Here is an 18,328-nt window from a genome sequence, read left to right as displayed (position 1 = left end):
AGATGGGGTTCAGTGGGACAGTTAATGTACTGGAGAGATGGGGTTCAGTGGGACAGTTAATGTACTGGAGAGATGGGGTTCAGTGGGGGAGTTAATGTACTGGAGAGATGGGGTTCAGTGGGACAGTTAATGTGCTGGAGAGATGGGGTTCAGTGGGGGAGTTAATGTGCTGCAGAGATGGGGTTCAGTGGGACAGTTAATGTACTGGAGAGATGGGGTTCAGTGGGACAGTTAATGTACTGGAGAGATGGGGTTCAGTGGGACAGTTAATGTACTGGAGAGATGGGGTTCAGTGGGACAGTTAATGTACTGGAGAGATGGGGTTCAGTGGGGGAGTTAATGTACTGGAGAGATGGGGCTCAGTGGGGGAGTTAATGTACTGGAGAGATGGGGTTCAGTGGGACAGTTAATGTACTGGAGAGATGGGGTTCAGTGGGACAGTTAATGTACTGGAGAGATGGGGTTCAGTGGGACAGTTAATGTACTGGAGAGATGGGGTTCAGTGGGACAGTTAATGTACTGGAGAGATGGGGTTCAGTGGGGGAGTTAATGTACTGGAGAGATGGGGTTCAGTGGGGGAGTTAATGTATTGGAGAGATGGGGTTCAGTGGGGGAGTTAATGTACTGGAGAGATGGGGTTCAGTGGGACAGTTAATGTACTGGTGAGATGGGGTTCAGTGGCACAGTTAATGTGCTGGAGAGACGGGGTTCAGTGGGACAGTTAATGTACTGGAGAGATGGGGATCAGTGGGACAGTTAATGTACTGGAGAGATGGGGTTCAGTGGGACAGTTAATGTACTGGAGAGATGGGGTTCAGTGGGACAGTTAATGTACTGGAGAGATGGGGTTCAGTGGGACAGTTAATGTACTGGAGAGATGGGGTTCAGTGGGACAGTTAATGTACTGGAGAGATGGGGTTCAGTGGGACAGTTAATGTGCTGGAGAGATGGGGTTCAGTGGGGGAGTTAATGTGCTGCAGAGATGGGGTTCAGTGGGACAGTTAATGTACTGGAGAGATGGGGTTCAGTGGGACAGTTAATGTACTGGAGAGATGGGGTTCAGTGGGACAGTTAATGTACTGGAGAGATGGGGTTCAGTGGGACAGTTAATGTACTGGAGAGATGGGGTTCAGTGGGGGAGTTAATGTACTGGAGAGATGGGGCTCAGTGGGGGAGTTAATGTACTGGAGAGATGGGGTTCAGTGGGACAGTTAATGTACTGGAGAGATGGGGTTCAGTGGGACAGTTAATGTACTGGAGAGATGGGGTTCAGTGGGACAGTTAATGTACTGGAGAGATGGGGTTCAGTGGGACAGTTAATGTACTGGAGAGATGGGGTTCAGTGGGGGAGTTAATGTACTGGAGAGATGGGGTTCAGTGGGACAGTTAATGTACTGGAGAGATGGGGTTCAGTGGGACAGTTAATGTACTGGAGAGATGGGGTTCAGTGGGACAGTTAATGTACTGGAGAGATGGGGTTCAGTGGGACAGTTAATGTACTGGAGAGATGGGGTTCAGTGGGACAGTTAATGTGCTGGAGAGATGGGGTTCAGTGGGACAGTTAATGTACTGGAGAGATGGGGTTCAGTGGGAGTGTTGGAATGAGTGTTGACTTTAGGGTTCGGTTGCGGTGGACGTGCTGCGGTGGGCTGAGTGGCCTCTCGTCATTGACTGCTGTAGTTCTTCTGTGGCATCTTGTTGGGTTGTAACCTGCGATCCCTTTCCTGTGTATTGCTCCATAATGTTGCTGGTATGTAATTGTACTTGGGTTGTAAATTACAGGACGTGGGGTATAACAAAAGTTTGTGAGGGAGTTCCCGTGATTTTTGCTGAGTTTCTATGATCTGCTGCTGAGGTCACGGTCGAGGATGGGGAGTAATTCCTGCATATCGTGTTTAAAGGTGTTGGTGTGGTTGACTGGAGGAGAGCAATCTGAGACACACTGCTCTTCCATGCTAGCCGCCCTGGTCCTGAGTGATCATTTATTTTGGTCTGTCACTGAGCCCTTCATCAGCAGCATGTGATGTGCCTGAGGGGAGGGCTTCATGTGAGGAAGGTCTATGTTTATCACTGGACCTTGTGAATCACAGCAATGAGACCTCCCTCCCCCCAGTCTTGGTCTGAAGGCAGCCCTCGCTGGAAGATGGGCCCAGGCTAAAAAGATGACATTAACGGTGCGTTTGATTGAGAGAGAGAGGGTGGGATTCTCCTCTTCAGGGTGGAGTCGCACCAGGGCAGGGCGGGTTGGGAATTCCAGCCACCACTCTTTCCCTACCCTGACCCATTGCCCGGGATCATTACATACTCGGTGTGATTCCTCCATCAGTTCCTGGCCACTTGCAGGTGGCCAAAGCAGGAAAGCTCTGGCGATCCAGTAATTTGCAGCCCTGTAGGCCTTGGCACAAGTAGGTGAGTGGGGGCCTTTGTGGAGGACGAGGAGGCCTGCGCTAGGCCCTCTGCCTCCATTGCCTGGCCTCTGGGCCACGGTCCCGTCACTCCGGCCTAGCAACACCTCCACTCTGCGGTCCCAGGAAGGAGTGAAAACTGGAGCAGAGAGGGAAATGAACTGCTGACCCATGCCCTGCTCCCAGCAGCATCAGGATGCAGCAGCCAGGAAAGGGCAACTAACGGCAGTCCGGTGGGGCAGGGGTAGGAAATTTGAGGTCACTGTAGGCCTCGTCCCTCAATTTGGCGTCGTTCACTGCGGCTATCCCACCCCATTTGAGCAGGCTGGCGGAGGTGAATCCAGCCCAGAGTCTCTGCTTCAGCTCCCAGTTCAGGACGATTCCCCCTCACACTGACACTCCCTTTTAAGGAACGCCCCCCTGCCTTTCTACTGGACCGGCAACTCTGAATTTTCTGCACTGACTGTACTTCCTGTTTTCCTCTGTCCCATTCTGTCTGTGTGTGTCTGTCTGTCTGTGTCTCTGCCTGTGTATGTGTGTGCCTCTGCCTGTCTGTGTGTGCCCCTGTCTGTGTGTGTCTGTGTTTGTGTGTCTGTCTGTGTGTGTGTGCCTCTGCCTGTCTCTGTCTGTGTGTGTTTCTGTCTGTGTGTGTGTGCCTGTGTGTGTGCCTCTGCCTGTCTCTGTCTGTGTGTGCCCCTGTCTGTGTGTGTCTGTGTCTGTGTTTGTGTGTCTGTCTGTGTGTGTGTGCCTCTGCCTGTCTCTGTCTGTGTGTGTTTCTGTCTGTGTGTGTGTCTGTGTCTGTCTGTGTGTGTTTCTGTCTGTGTGTGTGTCTGTGTCTGTCTGTGTGTGTGTCTGTGTGTGTGTGTGTGCGTGCCTTTGTCTGTGTGTGTGTGTCTGTCTGTGTGTGTGCCTGCCTGACTCGGTGTGTGGCTCTGTGTGCGAAGAGGGTGAGTACTGCCCCTGGGAGAAGGAGCTCCAGTTTGGGCTCTGGGTCCACCTCCTGTCTGATGAAGAGGACAACCCTTCGTTTAGAGGTATCTGCTTCGCTTCTCTCCAAGTGCCCAACTCAACAGAACTGATGAGATACAATCCGCTCCTTTTAAACGGGCAGCAGCAGGCTCGTGACTGCATTGGGCAGGAGCTCAAGCTGGGCTCTTGTTAACTTTAATTAGCCTGGCCGAGAACTACGGCAAAACCAAACTGAACCTCATTTGAGAGCGAGATTCCCTGGATGTGTGGAGGTGTCACTCCTTTTCGTGATAGCACTGATTTAAAAGGAGTGCACTGTATTTCTCGGTTGCAGCTGGGTGTGTAGTGCAGAGTGGAGGGGAGGAGGTTACTGCAAAGCACCAGCAGCCACAGCGAGACACCAACCTGAGCCTCAATGTATTGATCAATCTGAGGCTTCAGATGTGGCCTTCCGTTACTAGTTACCCCAGAGAGCGAGCTACCAGATCACTGGCACTGGGCACTCACCCATCACAGATCAGTTTTGGGGTCAGGATTTTCGGTGGGGGGCCCTGAGATTGGCTCCTGCTGGCACATGATCTTGGGTATTGCTCGCTCTCTGGGCTGTGCTGGAACCTCATCTGCTGCTCTCATTAACCCTTTACTTAGTGGAGAGTCCAGCTGGAATATTTGGCAAGAAAAGGCATCACTCCTGAATGCTGGAGCTTTGAGTGGGGGTGGGGTGGGTGTCGTGTGGCACTCGCTCCATGCCATGTCCACCTGTGGGGTGTCTGTACTGGACTGTTGACAGTGCTGTGTGCTCCCCCACCCCAGGGTGTGTGCATGGTGTGTGGGCTGTAATCTAACCCGTGTGCGACTAACCTGCTTTCATCGGTACATTGCATCACATACAGTATATGGCATAGGCTCCCTTCACACAACCCTGAGACCTGTGCTGTGGTCTGAGCTTGTTTGTCACTGGGTTGTGAGGTGCTGGGCTGGGCTTTATGCATGATGCACAGACTGGGTTTGAAGTCACAGAGCAGGAGAGCAGGAATCACTGGATAGGGATCAGGAACAGGAATCTCTGGACAGGGATCAGGAGCAGGAATCACTGGATAGAGATCAGGAGCAGGAATCACTGGACAGGGAACCGGAATCACTGGATAGGGATCAGGAGCAGGAATCACTGGATAGGGATCAGGTACAGGAACCATTGGACAGGGATCAGGAGCAGGAATCATTGGACAGGGATCAGGAGCAGGAATCACTGGATAGGGATCAGGAGCAGGAATCATTGGACAGGGATCAGGAGCAGGAATCACTGGATAGGGATCAGGAGCAGGAATCACTGGATAGGGATCAGGAACAGGAATCACTGGACAGGGATCAGGAATCACTGGACAGGGATCAGGAATCATTGGACAGGGATCAGGAGCAGGAATCACTGGATAGGGATCAGGAGCAGGAATCACTGGATAGGGATCAGGAACAGGAATCACTGGATAGGGATCAGGAATCACTGGATAGGGATCAGGAACAGGAATCATTGGACAGGGATCAGGATCAGGAATCACTGGACAGGGATCAGGAGCAGGAATCACTGGATAGGGATCAGGAATCACTGGGTAGGGATCAGGAATCACTGGGTAGGGATCAGGAATCACTGGCTAGGGATCGTCAGCAGGTACCTTGGCTAAGTATCCATGCACTAACCCAGCTCGCGGGAGGTTATTCTAACACCCATGATGTCTGCAGAGAGTGGAGCTGAAATCCGGGACATCCCACTCTCTGCGGCTCAGCTCTCCGACTCCCCCTGCTGCCCTCTGCACGGATTTGTTTGCTGTTTGTGACTCTCACCTTTGCATTCAATGCTGTGTCTCACTATTTCTTTGTCTCTCTTTCCTTCTCCCTCCTGCTATCTGCTAACTATCCTGCTCCCTCACTGGCACTGTCCGGCATGCCAAGTAGCCTCGAGCCTGCGGGTACGACAGATAATCAGTCCCATTGATCCTCTCGAAATCAAGGCAGATGTTCACTGGACACACATCACAGGCCATGAAGGGGCACACTCGTCAACTTCCTCGCCCCCAGAAGGTATGATCCACCAGTGGCTGCCAAAAGGAGCCAACTATGACAGAGTGTGACAGCTCTCAGAGGGGGAGACCGCACTGTGTGGTGGGGGGGGGGGTATCAGAGGGGGGAACCGCAATGTGTGGGGGGGGGGTGGTATCAGAGGAGGTGACCGCCCTGTGTGGGGGGGGAGGGTATCTGAGGGGGGAGACCACACTGTGCGGGGGGGGGGGGGTGGAGTCAGAGGGGGGACCGCACTGTGCCGGGTGGGGGGCGGGGCGGTATCAGAGGGGGAGACCGCAATGTGTGGGGGGGGGTGGTATCAGAGGAGGTGACCACCCTGTGTGGGGGGGGTGGGTATCAGAGGGGGAGACCGCACTGTGCGGGGGTGGGTATCAGAGGGGGAGACCGCACTGTGTGCGGGGGGGGTATCAGAGGGTGAGACCACACTGTGTGGGGGGGGTGGGGTATCAGAGGGTGAGACCGCACTGTGTGGGGGGGGAGTATCAGAGGGGGAGACCGCACTCTGTGTGGTGGGGGGGGGGGGTATCAGAGAGGGAGACCGCACTGTGTGTGGTGGGGGGTATCAGAGGGGGAGACCGCACTGTGGGGGGGGGGGTTATCAGAGGGGGAGACCGCACTGTGTAGGGGGGGTATCAGAGGGGGAGACCGCACTGTGTGGTGGGGGGGGTATCAGAGGGGGGACCGCACTGTGTGGGGTTGGGTAATCAGAGGGGGGACTGCACTGTGTGTGGGGGGGGGTATCAGAGGGAGGACCGCACTGTGCGGGGGGGTGTATCAGAGGTGGAGACCGCACTGTGTGTGGGGGGGGTGGTTATCGGAGGGGGCGACCGCACTGTGTGGGGGGGGGGGATCAGAGGGGGAGAACGCACTGTGCGGGGGGGGTGAAGTAAAGAATAGATTTGCCTTTCTAATCTAGGCTTTATTAACTTAAAAATCCTGTAGCACATCTTCAACACCCAGTCCCAACTAAAGGCTGGAAAGAACTGAATTTAAGATGGCCACCACAAATCACATGACATCAACTACCAATGAGATTACAGCATATATCCCAAGGCAGGAAACAAACAACCAATCACAATACTTCTTACTAAACATAAAGAATAATCACCACATTCACCCCTCCTTTTAAAATATACTCCAACCTAAATAACCTTTACAATTTATAATTAATTATTTACAACTAAAACTATGCACAGACAAAATAAAACTATTCAACATGACACAATACTAAGTGAGCAACAACAAATAGTAACATTGCACATAAGTATTAAGTATCTCTCAACTAAAACAATATAATATAATATTTCAACAATTTTAAAACATTACTATCAATTTAAAAGTCCATTTTCAATCGGTCGACCGGATATCTTGTTCGTGTTGACCTTCTCAACCTTGGTGAAATTCCTTGCCCTCCCATACCAGGAGACACAGAAGTATCTTCTGCAGGAAGGCTATCCATATCCTGATTTTCAACGGTTTCCGGATTAGAAATCCCATCAGGAGGTAAACTGGGACGGTCATGAACATCCATCGAGGGCTGACTAATAGAAGTATAATTATCTGCAGTCGGATTGGAAATATTCGTAGTATCTGTAACAGCATCCACATTATCTGAATCATGACTATTGTTAATATCCTCAGAAGAGGGCTGGCCACCACAAGGAGCCAAGCCTTTAATTGAAACGGTACTTTCTTTCCCATCTTGGAATCGAATATGAGCATATTGGGAATTTGCCTCCAACAGCTCCACCTCCTCCACTAAAGGATCATATTTTGACAATCTAACCTGGCGTCGAAGCAGCACAGGTCCCTGCATAGTAAGACATGAAGGTACCGAATATCCCGTAGTAGATCTCCGCGGATAGTTAAAGAGCCTTTCATGGGGGGTCACATTAGTAGCCGTTGAAAGCAATGATCTAATGGAATGCAGGGCATCAGGCAGTACCATTTCCCACTGTGTATTCTTAAGGTTCCGGGATGTCAAAGCCAACATAACTGCCTTCCAGATCACCCCATTGTATCGTTCGCACTGTCCGTTACCCTGGGGATTATACGGGGTAGTTCTGCTAGTAGAAATTCCCCGACTCTGAAGGTATTCCTTCAACTGGGAAGACATAAAAGAACTTCCCTGATCCGAATGGATATACGCAGGCATCCCAAAGATGACAAAAAGTTGAGTCAGACATTTGATAACTGTAGCAGCTGATACATCTGCGCAAGGAAAAGCAAAAGGGAACCTTGAAAACTCATCCACAACAGTAAATATATAATCGGTTTTGAGTAGTTGAAGGAAGAGGCCCCTTGAAATCGACGCTCAAACGTTCAAAAGGAGAAGTAGCCTTTATAAGATGAGCTCGTTGAGGCTTAAAGAAATTCGGTTTACACCGAGCACAGATAGAACATGATGAAGTCATCCGCTTGACGTCTTCAACTGAAAAGGGCAAATTCTCACTGCGTACGAAGTGTATCATCCTCGTAACCCCAGGATGGCATAAAGCATTGTGAAGATTAATAAGCGTATCTCCGTGAATCACAGAACAATAAGCCCTCGACAGCGCATCAGCAGCAACATTATCCTTCCCCGGACGATAAACTATATCAAAATGGTAACATGCCAACTCAATCCTCCACCTCATTATTTTATCATTCTTAATCTTTCCAAAATGTTTGACATCAAACATAAAGGACACAGACTTTTGATCAGTTACCAACTTAAAATGTCGCCCCGATAAATAATGTCTCCATTTACGCAGTGCTTCTACTATTGCATACGCCTCTTTCTCTTTTGAAGAATGCCTTTTTTCACTATTGTAAGAAGTCACACAACACCAGGTTATAGTCCAACAGCTTTATTTGAAATCACAAGCTTTCGGAGCGCTGCACCTTCTTCAGGTGAAGTGGAGAAATGCATAAAGACACAGCTTATATAGTCAGAGAATCATGTCAGATGTTTACAGGTAACCTTTCCAACTGCCATTTATCACACCTTGGCAGAGAGATAATCACAGCAGTCAAAGGTGTGAATGGTGTCCAAACAGGTCAGTCAGGGAAACATTACATCAAAGAACAATGTGGTGGGGTCACAAGGGGTCAAATATTGCAGATGCTGGGGTCTGTATGAAAAACAAAAAAACAGGCAACCTGAAGAAGGAGCAGCGCTCCGAAAGCTTGTGATTTCAAATAAAGCTGTTGGACTATAACCTGGTGTTGTGTGACTTCTTACATTTGTCCACCCCAGTCCAACTCCGGCATCTCCACACCATTTTTTCACTATTGTTCAAGGTACGTGAGAAAAAGGCCACAGGTCTTCCATTTTGGTTCAGAGTAGCCCCAATTGCAAAATCAGAAGCGTCCGTCTCAATCACAAAAGGAACCTGCTCATCAATAGAATGCACAACTGCTCCAAGGATATCCTTTTTAAAATTATCAAAACACGTCCTGGCCTCCCATGATAGAGGATATGTCGTACCCCGAATAAGAGGCCGGATCTTCTGTGAAAAATTTGCAATCCAATTAGAATAGTAAGAAAACAGTCCAACAACTCGTTGCAAAGCCTTAGAATTAGTAGGACAAGGTAAATCAATCAATGGTCGCAGACGTTCTGGGTCTGGTTTAATCTTGTTTCCCGAGATAATGTACCCCAGTAGATTTACCTCAGTGGTCGAAAAGGTACACTTTATTGAAAGTTAAACCAACTTTTTCCGCAGCTTGAAGGAATCTTTCTAAATTAGAATCATGCTCCACCCTTGATTTGCCACACACCGTGATGTCATCTAAGTATGAAAAGGTGTCAGAGAGAGAGTTATCACTTATAAAAGCATCCATTGCCCGTTGAAAACAAGCAACACCATTAGTAACACCAAATGGTATTCGGCAAAACTGATACAGCTTTCCACCAGCCTCAAAGGCCGTATATGGTTGATCCTTCTTAACAATAGGAATCTGATGATAAGCACACTTTAGGTCAATAGTGCTAAAAACCTTATACTGAGATACTTTATTGATAAGCTCATCAATCTTAGGCAAAGGGTACGCATCTAATTGAGTATACCTATTAATAGTTTGGGAATAGTCTATCACCATTCGTTTCTTATGTCTCTCGTTAGTCGTGACAACTACCTGTGCCCGCCAAGGCGAACAACTAGGTTCAATAATTCCTTCCAATAAGAGACGTTGAACTTCAGAATTAATAAATTCTCTATCCTGACTGCTATACCTTCTTGACTTGGTAGCAATTGGCTTACAATCCGGCATCAAATTGGAAAAAAGTGATAATGGAGAAATGGATAAAGAGGTTAATCCACAAATAGATAAAGGTGGCTTAGTCCCTCCAAATGAAAGACTGAGGGCTAGATTTTCAGTCGCTTGCGCCAGCAGTTAGCGCCTTAAGAGAAGTGATTTCCGGGCGCTATGCGTGTAGCGCCCGGGCGCAGCGCAGTTTGCGCCCCGCCCCAAATTAAGTTGCCCGTTAGCGCCGGCGCAAAGTTTAGCGCCCGCCCGGATGCGCGCGCAGAAAATGACGTCACATCCTCGTGCAACGCCCTTTGGCCGCCCCGATTGCAAACTTCAGTCGGACCGCCCCATTGTGCGGCGGGCGGCCGGAGCGTTTGGAAAAAGGAACGCAACACAACCAGCGCGGGCCCCGGGGGGCGCTAATTAAAGGGAACGTCCTCTCCAGTATAAAGGCCATCCTTTTTTCAGAAAACAGTCTTGTGCAACGCATTTCTGGAGACACAACAAGGAGGATAGCTAACTGGTTTCAAGCAGCAAGAGCCAGGTATTTTTGGACTCAGGCCATAGCGCTGCAAGTGGCCATTTGGAAATTAGACTGTTTGCCAGGATTTGATGGGGGCTGCATGGGGTGCCAACGCGCAGCTGCAGCGCCATGTCCGTAGGGCTCGCAGACGCATTGTGAGAGGGGCAGCCCTGGCTAGAGGCAGAGGGGGCTACAGGCGTCGGCCACGTAGGCCTTACCCAGTCAGGCTATACCGCCAGCAGCGCTCCTACCTAAACATGAGTGCCGCGCGATGTGTTAGAAGGCTCCGATTCCGAAAGGAGGTGATTGCAGAGATCTGCCACCTGCTTCGCCGAGATCTGCGGCCAAAGCTCAGGTGCAGGACGTCTCTGTCGGTGGAAGTGAAGGTGACGGTGGCATTGAACTTCTATGCCACCGGCTCCTTCCAATACGCTGCTGGGGACATAGCAAACATCTCCCAGTATGGCGCGCATCGCTGCATCCGCCACGTGACCGAAGCACTGTTCAGAAGGAGAAGCCAATTCATCTCCTTCCCCATGGCCCTCGAGAGCCAGCATCAGCGCGCATTGGGATTTGCCAGACTCGGGGAATTCCCCTTGGTGCAGGGCGCCATTGACTGTACGCATGTGGCTTTGCGGGCCCCTCTGGAGCATGGCGAGCAGTATCGCAACAGGAAGGGCTACCATTCTCTGAATGTGCAGCTGGTGTGTGACCACAAGCAGCGCATCATGGCAGTCAATGCCAGCTTCCCAGGCAGCAGCCACGATGCCTTTATCCTGCGGCAGAGTACTGTGCATGACATGTTCCAGGCACAGCCTTCCCCAAGAGGATGGCTCATCGGGGACAAAGGCTATCCTTTGTGCACCTGGCTCATGACCCCGCACTGTGCGGGGGTGGGGTATCAGAGGGGAGACGGCACTGTGCGCGGGAGGGGTATCAGAGGGGGGACCGCACTGTGTGGGGGGTGGGGTATCAGAGGGGGAGACCGCACTGTGCGGGGGGTGGGGTATCAGAGGGGGAGACCGCACTGTGCGGGGGGTGGGTATCAGAGGGGGAGACCGCACTCTTTGAGTGGAGGTGGGGTTTTTGGATGAAGGACCAGGGATCATTGGTGCAATGTTTGAACATGTGGATCCATCCGCAGTAATGGAGAGTTTCTTTGAAAGAAAATGAGCCAACAAACTGGGCGACCGTATCTCAGAGCCAGCACGCTCAGGGCGTTAACTGATACTCAAACCCCAGGCTGTCTAGCTGAGCTGGTGTCAGGGATGGCCAATTTGACCGGGGATTCGGGCAAACCGGTTACTAACTGTAGGCCTGGGCTCGCGTTACACATTACGTGGGGACCCTCATGTCTCCAGACAAGGACTTCTGGTGATGCCGTTTATGTGATAATTTTAAGCCGGATGGTGAATCCCCACTGCTCACTGTCTCCCAGTCAGTGAATCCCCACTGCTCACTGTCTCCCAGTCAGTGAATCCCCACTGCTCACCGTCTCCCAGTCAGTGAATCCCCACTGCTCACCGTCTCCCAGACAGTGAATCCCCACTGCTCACCGTCTCCCAGACAGTGAATCCCCACTGCTCACCGTCTCCCAGACATTGAATCCCCACTGCTCACAGTCTCCGAGTCAGTGAATCCCCACTGCTCACTGTCTCCCAGACAGTGAATCCCCACTGCTCACTGTCTCCCAGACAGTGAATCCCCACTGCTCACAGTCTCCCAGACAGTGAATCACCACTGCTCACTGTCTCCCAGACAGTGAATCCCCACTGCTCACCGTCTCCCTGTCAGGGAATGGCCAGGGGCCATGAGGGAAGATGAATGCAGCCGCTCCGCAAGCCCTCAGCCGGCGAAGCCAACAAACACTAAGAAGAACAACCATGGAGACTGCATGAATAAAGATAATTTTTTATTGCACAAAAATGAAAAGCCCTTCCCACATGAATCCCCAAAAACAATAAACGGGCCCCACAAAAAGCCCAACAAACGACTCACTCCCACAAACTGGGGAGGAGCCACTCCACCTTTATTCAAACCGGGCCTCAACGTCGGCCTAACGCAAAAAATAAGCCCTCCAAAAGCACAACCATGGGCAAAATAAAGATGGCCACCGCCATATTAAAGGAAAGCTGCCCACACCCTCTACTGAGTGGCCCGCGAGGGCGAGACCTTGGCCAGCTGCCTGCTGCTCCTTCGCAAGCTCTGCCCAGTGGCTGCTGCGAGGCTGGGGGAAGGCGCCTGAGGCTCAGATGCCCTTCCGCCAGATGCCGCTGGGGGGCGGCCTACACGGCGTTTGGGCCTCGAGGGGCCGTCTGCTGAGTGGCGCACCTGAGCCTGGCCACCATCAGCTGCAGCCGCTTGCCGTTGACGCCCCAGAGGGGGAATGGCGGCGACGGATGGCGCAATGTGGGCCAGCTGGCGTCTGGGATGCGCTGGCTGGTGCTGTGGCGCGGTGGCACTCGGCCGGGCCCGCACTGCAGGATCCGCAGCAATCAGCCGACGGGCGGCTTGCTGGGATGGTCCAGCGCGGCGCCTGCCCTGGCGATGCCTGCCTGAGACAGCGCGTGTGGCAGCAGTGAGTGGCCCTGTGGTCCTGGTGTGCGCGCGCATCACATCCGCCAGGGTCTTGACGGCATCAGTCAGCATGCGGCCACTCGCGGCAGTTGCTGCCCCGAACTCGCGCACACTGGTCGCCAGCGACTCGATGGCCTCAGGCATGCGCCCCACCACGCTCATGAGCTCCGTGTGGTGCCGGTCCGAGTCGTCGGCCATCTTATCCAGCTTCCGCACCTCCTCCGAAGTGAAGGTGTCCGGACTGGAGTCGCGACTCTCCCGCTGGGGAGGAGGGGGCCGAACTAGGGGACCCTTGCCGCGTTGGTGACGGCGAGTGTGCCGAGCAGCAGCACTCCCCTCTGATCCTTCCCCCCTTTGGGGGGAAGGCCGCGGGCCACGCGCACGGCTGCTGGGTGGCTGGACGCCACTGGTCCCAGAAGCTGCATTGCCCTGCGACAGTTCCTCCAGGCACTCGTCCAGTGAGGAGGTGTCAAGCATTTCCTCCTCTCCTGCGGGACGTGACTGTTCCCCCGAAGGTCCGGCTTGCTCCTCCTCCTCCTCCTGGTCGGAGGTGCTGTCACTGGCAGCTTCAGGGTCCTGGTCGTCACCAGCTGAAAGCAGGAATGCACAAGAGTAGCTTCAGAGTGAGGAGACGGCGTCAGCGAGGGAGTTAGGACTGGTGGGATTCAGCGCATTGGTGGGACAGTGGCAAAGGAGGTAGCTCGGATGGGCCAGTGCGACGCGAGAGGGCCAAAAGGCGAGGTCCTTACCATTGCCGGGCAGTGGAGGGTCGGATACACCGCACGCTGTGGGGACAATCACACGGGCTCCCATGAGCATACACACGCGCTCCTCCAGCCGAGTGAGCTTCTGCAGCTTGGCGCGGCCACCCCTGGCACGGGCCTGGCGATTAAACGCTACTTTAGCCTGCAAGAGAAAGGACGGGCTGTAAGTGAGCAGTGAAGCCCTGATGTAGTGTGCACTGCCTCCCATGGTGGAATAGCTTGGACAGAGTGAAGCCCTGATGTAGTGTGCACTGCCTCCCATGGTGGAATAGCTTGGACAGAGTGAAGCCCTGATGTAGTGTGCACTGCCTCCCATGGTGGAATAGCTTGGACAGAGTGAAGCCCTGATGTAGTGTGCACTGCCTCCCATGGTGGAATAGCTTGGACAGAGTGAAGCCCTGATGTAGTGTGCACTGCTTCCCATGGTGGAATAGCTTGGACAGAGTGAAGCCCTGATGTACTGTGCACTGCCTCCCATGGTGGAATAGCTTGGACAGAGTGAAGCCCTGATGTACTGTGCACTGCCTCCCATGGTGGAATAGCTTGGCCAAAGTGTAGAGTGCCGAATGGCCATTTGATGCTCATGACTGTCCCAATGCTGCTGGCTGAGGGCTGGCCAATAGGACTTTCAGGTCCCTTTGCCCATCATGTCAGGTGTACATGCAAGAATGAGGAGGAGACTGGAAAGGCTACTCACCTTCACAATCCTGGTCAGATCGTTGTATTTCTTACGGCATTGTTTGTGGGTCCTGGGGGCCTCGCCGGTGAACGTCACCCTCTGGGCGATCTGCTTCCAGGCTTTGGTGTAGTCATGGTGGGTTGGATTCCTCCCACTCTCTGGAAACAAGATCTTGCGCCTCACCTCCAGAGCTGTGACCATTATGTCCAGATCACCCTCTGAGAAGCGCAGGGCACGCTGACGGGCCTTCTCTGGCGTTGCCATGACTCCCTGGGGCTGAGCAGCAGTGTTGAGGCCTCTTTGCAAGGCTGCAGTGTGCAGGGCGTGGCAGCAGACCAATTCGTCCCTTCCCCCTTTAAGAGCTGGTCGGCACCACGGGGTCTGCTGTCAGTGCAAAAATGACCGCACCCGTGCTGCGCCCCGCCTGGGCGCTATCCCTCTGGACCGCCGGCTTAGCGCCTAAAGGTAGGAGTGGAACGCCTCTTTTAGCGCTCCACCACTCTCTTAGGGCGAAGCCACTGAATTTCCGGCAACGGGGCGCTACTTTGGGGCGGGCGCTAACTTCGGGCGGGCGCTAAGGTTAGCGCCCCAAAACTGTCTATACTGAAAATCTAGCCCTGAGACTCTCGTGTAACTGAAGCACATCATGACCAATCAAAATATCCGCACAGAGATTAGGCAAAACAGATAGGCGTATATCAGTATACGTATTACCTAGAAGAATCAATTTCACAAGGCAGCAACCAGCTACTTGTGAAGTGAGAGTCATCTGAGCCATACACACCTGATAGGAAACAGGCAAAATTTTCAAATGCTTCTCCTTTGCAAACTGAAGACTTATAAAACTCTCGGTACTGCCCGTATCTATAAGGGCCTTCACTTCCAACCCATTAACTTGGGCCGTAACTATAGCTTTGTTTAGGCCATGAGCAAATGCAGCAGAAATTGATGAAATAAACGCCCTATCTAAAGGCTGAATAGTCACAGAGGAGGTAATTGAACCTGATGATTTACACACACGTGCGTAATGACCTCTCTTGCCGCATTTACTACACACAGCCTCCCGAGCAGGACACTTCAGACGAGGGTGCCGGACGTTCCCACAAAAATAACACTTCTGAATCCTAGAGGCAACAGCCGCTGAAGTAGAAACTGTTTCAGAATCTAGTAAACCACTCCTATTAAGTCCACATAATTCCTTTTCATCCAGAACTGCCGAAACCACAGTCACAGGCCGATTAAAAAGAGCATAAGAATCCGAACTTCTCTGAGCCACATCCAATGTAGAAGCTTGCTCAAAAGCACTCTTAAGATCCAAAGTCTTATTTTCTAACAACCGCTGACGAATTGATCTAGACAGTAATCCATTAATAAAAGCATCCCGTACCGATTCTTCCTTATATTCTTCAGCCGTCACGGCCTTATAATTATAGTTAACACTAAGGCACCGAAGTGCTTGTAAATAAGTATCCAAAGATTCTTCCACCTGCTGCCTACGGGCAGATAGAAGGTGACGTGCAAATACCTCATTCTTTGGTTTAACAAAAATCTTTTCCAATGTAGAAATAGCCACTTCGTAAGTTTTACAGTCCAAAATATACTTATACACATCCGGAGCAATGTAGTTGATCAGCATATTCAGCTTATTTAGAGACTCTTGATCCAACACGCCCAAAAAGTTTTTAAATGTACAATACCAATGTTTCCATTTATCATCCACTCCTGCAGAATTAGGGTCAGCATTGAATCGTTCTGGTTGAAGATATCGCTCCATTCTGACATAAAGTTAATAAATTGAAATAAAGAATAGATTTGCCTTTCTAATCTAGGCTTTATTAACTTAAAAATCCTGTAGCACATCTTCAACACCCAGTCCCAACTAAAGGCTGGAAAGAACTGAATTTAAGATGGCCACCACAAATCACATGACATCAACTACCAATGAGATTACAGCATATATCCCAAGGCAGGAAACAAACAACCAATCACAACACTTCTTACTAAACATAAAGAATAATCACCACAGGGGGTATCAGAGGGGGAGACCGCACTGTGTGTGGGGGTGGTATCAGAGGGGGAGACCGGACTGTGTCGGGGGGGGGGGGTATCAGAGGGTGAGATCGCACTCTGTGAGAGGGGGGGTATCAGAGGGGGAGACCGCACTGTGTGGGGGGGGGAGGGTATCAGAGGGGGAGACCGCACTGTGTGGGGGGGGGAGGGTATCAGAGGGGGAGACCGCACTGTTTGGGGGGGGGGGGTATCAGAGGGGGGGGGACCGCACTGTGTGGGGGTTGGTATCAGAGGGGGAGACCGCACTGTGCAGGGGGGGATATCAGAGGAGGAGACCGCACTGTGTGGGGCGGGGGGTATCAGAGGGGAGACCGCACTGTGTAGGGGGGTGGGTATCAGAGAGGGAGACCGCACTGTGTGTGGCGGGGGAGGGTATCAGAGGGGGAGACGGCACTGTGTGGGGGAGGGGGGGTATCAGAGGGTGAGACCGCACTGTGCGGGGGTGGGGTATCAGAGAGGGAGACCGCACTGTGTGTGGGGGGGAGGGTATCAGAGGGGGAGACGGCACTGTGTGGGGCAGGGGGGGTATCAGAGGGGGAGACCGCACTGTGTGTGGGGGGGGTATCAGAGGGGGAGACCGCACTGTGCGGGGGGGGAGGGTATCAGAGGGGGGAGACCGCAGTGTGTGGGGGGTGGTATCAGAGGGGGAGACCGCACTGTGTGGGGGGGAGGTATCAGAGGGGGAGACTGCATTGTGTGGGGGGGGAGGGTATCAGAGGGTGAGACCGCACTGTGTGGGGGGGAGGGTATCAGAGGGTGAGACTGCACTGTGTGGGGGGCGGGGTATCAGAGGGGGAGACCGCACTGTGTGGGGGGAGGGTATCAGAGGGGGGAGACCGCAGTGTGTGGGGGGTGGGGTATCAGAGGGGGAGACCGCACTGTGCGGGGGTGGGGTATCAGAGGGGGGACCGCACTGTGTGGGGGGTGGGGTATCAGAGGGTGAGACCGCACTGTGCGGGGGGTGGGTATCAGAGGGGGAGACCGCACTGTGTGGGGGGTGGGTATCAGAGGGGGAGACCGCACTGTGTGGGGGGTGGGTATCAGAGGGGGAGACCGCACTGTGTGGGGGGTGGGTATCAGAGGGGGAGACCGCACTGTGTGGGGGGTGGGGTATCAGAGGGTGAGACCGCACTGTGCGGGGGTGGGGTATCAGAGGGGGGACCGCACTGTGTGGGGGGTGGGTATCAGAGGGGGGACCGCACTGTGTCGGGGGTGGGGTATCAGAGGGGGAGACCGCACTGTGCGGGGGTGGGGTATCAGAGGGGGAGACCGCACTGTGCGGGGGTGGGGTATCAGAGGGGGAGACCGCACTGTGCGGGGGGTGGGGTATCAGAGGGGGGACCGCACTGTGTGGGGGGTGGGGTATCAGAGGGGGAGACCGCACTGTGTGGGGGGTGGGTATCAGAGGGTGAGACCGCACTGTGCGGGGGTGGGGTATCAGAGGGGGAGACCGCACTGTGCGGGGGTGGGGTATCAGAGGGGGGACCGCACTGTGTGGGGGGTGGGGTATCAGAGGGGGAGACCGCACTGTGCGGGGGTGGGGTATCAGAGGGTGAGACCGCACTGTGCGGGGGTGGGTATCAGAGGGGGAGATCGCACTGTGCGGGGGTGGGGTATCAGAGGGTGAGACCGCACTGTGCGGGGGTGGGGTATCAGAGGGGAGACGGCACTGTGCGCGGGAGGGGTATCAGAGGGGGGACCGCACTGTGTGGGGGGTGGGGTGTCAGAGGGTGAGACCGCACTGTGCAGGGGGTGGGTATCAGAGGGGGGACCGCACTGTGTGGGGGGTGGGGTATCAGAGGGGGGACCGCACTGTGCGGGGGTGGGGTATCAGAGGGGGACCGCACTGTGCGGGGGTGGGGTATCAGAGGGGGGACCGCACTGTGCGGGGGTGGGGTATCAGAGGGGGGACCGCACTGTGTGCGGGGTGGGGTATCAGAGGGGGAGACCGCACTGTGCGGGGGTGGGGTATCAGAGGGTGAGACCGCACTGTGCGGGGGTGGGGTATCAGAGGGGAGACGGCACTGTGCGC

At 53.4% G+C, this 18,328-nt stretch overlaps 1 protein-coding gene across 4 annotated transcripts in view; it reads left to right on the top strand.

Moving 5' to 3' along the window:
* The window catches only part of mical3a (microtubule associated monooxygenase, calponin and LIM domain containing 3a), a 706,722-nt gene that overhangs the window by 452,447 nt on the left and 235,947 nt on the right, over positions 1–18,328 (top strand). For 2 of the 4 annotated variants that reach the window (XM_086008561.1, XM_086008559.1), the window contains 2 exons: positions 3,350–3,439; positions 5,325–5,450. The exons of the other annotated variants lie outside the window; for them this stretch is intronic. In XM_086008561.1, coding sequence (XP_085864687.1) covers positions 3,350–3,439; positions 5,325–5,450 — 216 coding nt within the window. The remainder of the gene's footprint in view (positions 1–3,349; positions 3,440–5,324; positions 5,451–18,328) is intronic. 4 annotated transcript variants of the gene reach the window in all.

The sequence above is a fragment of the Somniosus microcephalus genome, chromosome 16 (genome assembly GCF_052327205.1).
Source record: "Somniosus microcephalus isolate GS21.2 chromosome 16, FLI_Smic_1.0, whole genome shotgun sequence".
In the NCBI taxonomy this organism is placed as follows: Eukaryota; Metazoa; Chordata; class Chondrichthyes; order Squaliformes; family Somniosidae; genus Somniosus; species Somniosus microcephalus.
The sequence above is the reverse complement of the archived record's forward strand: the minus strand, read 5'-3'. Positions and strand labels throughout refer to the sequence as shown.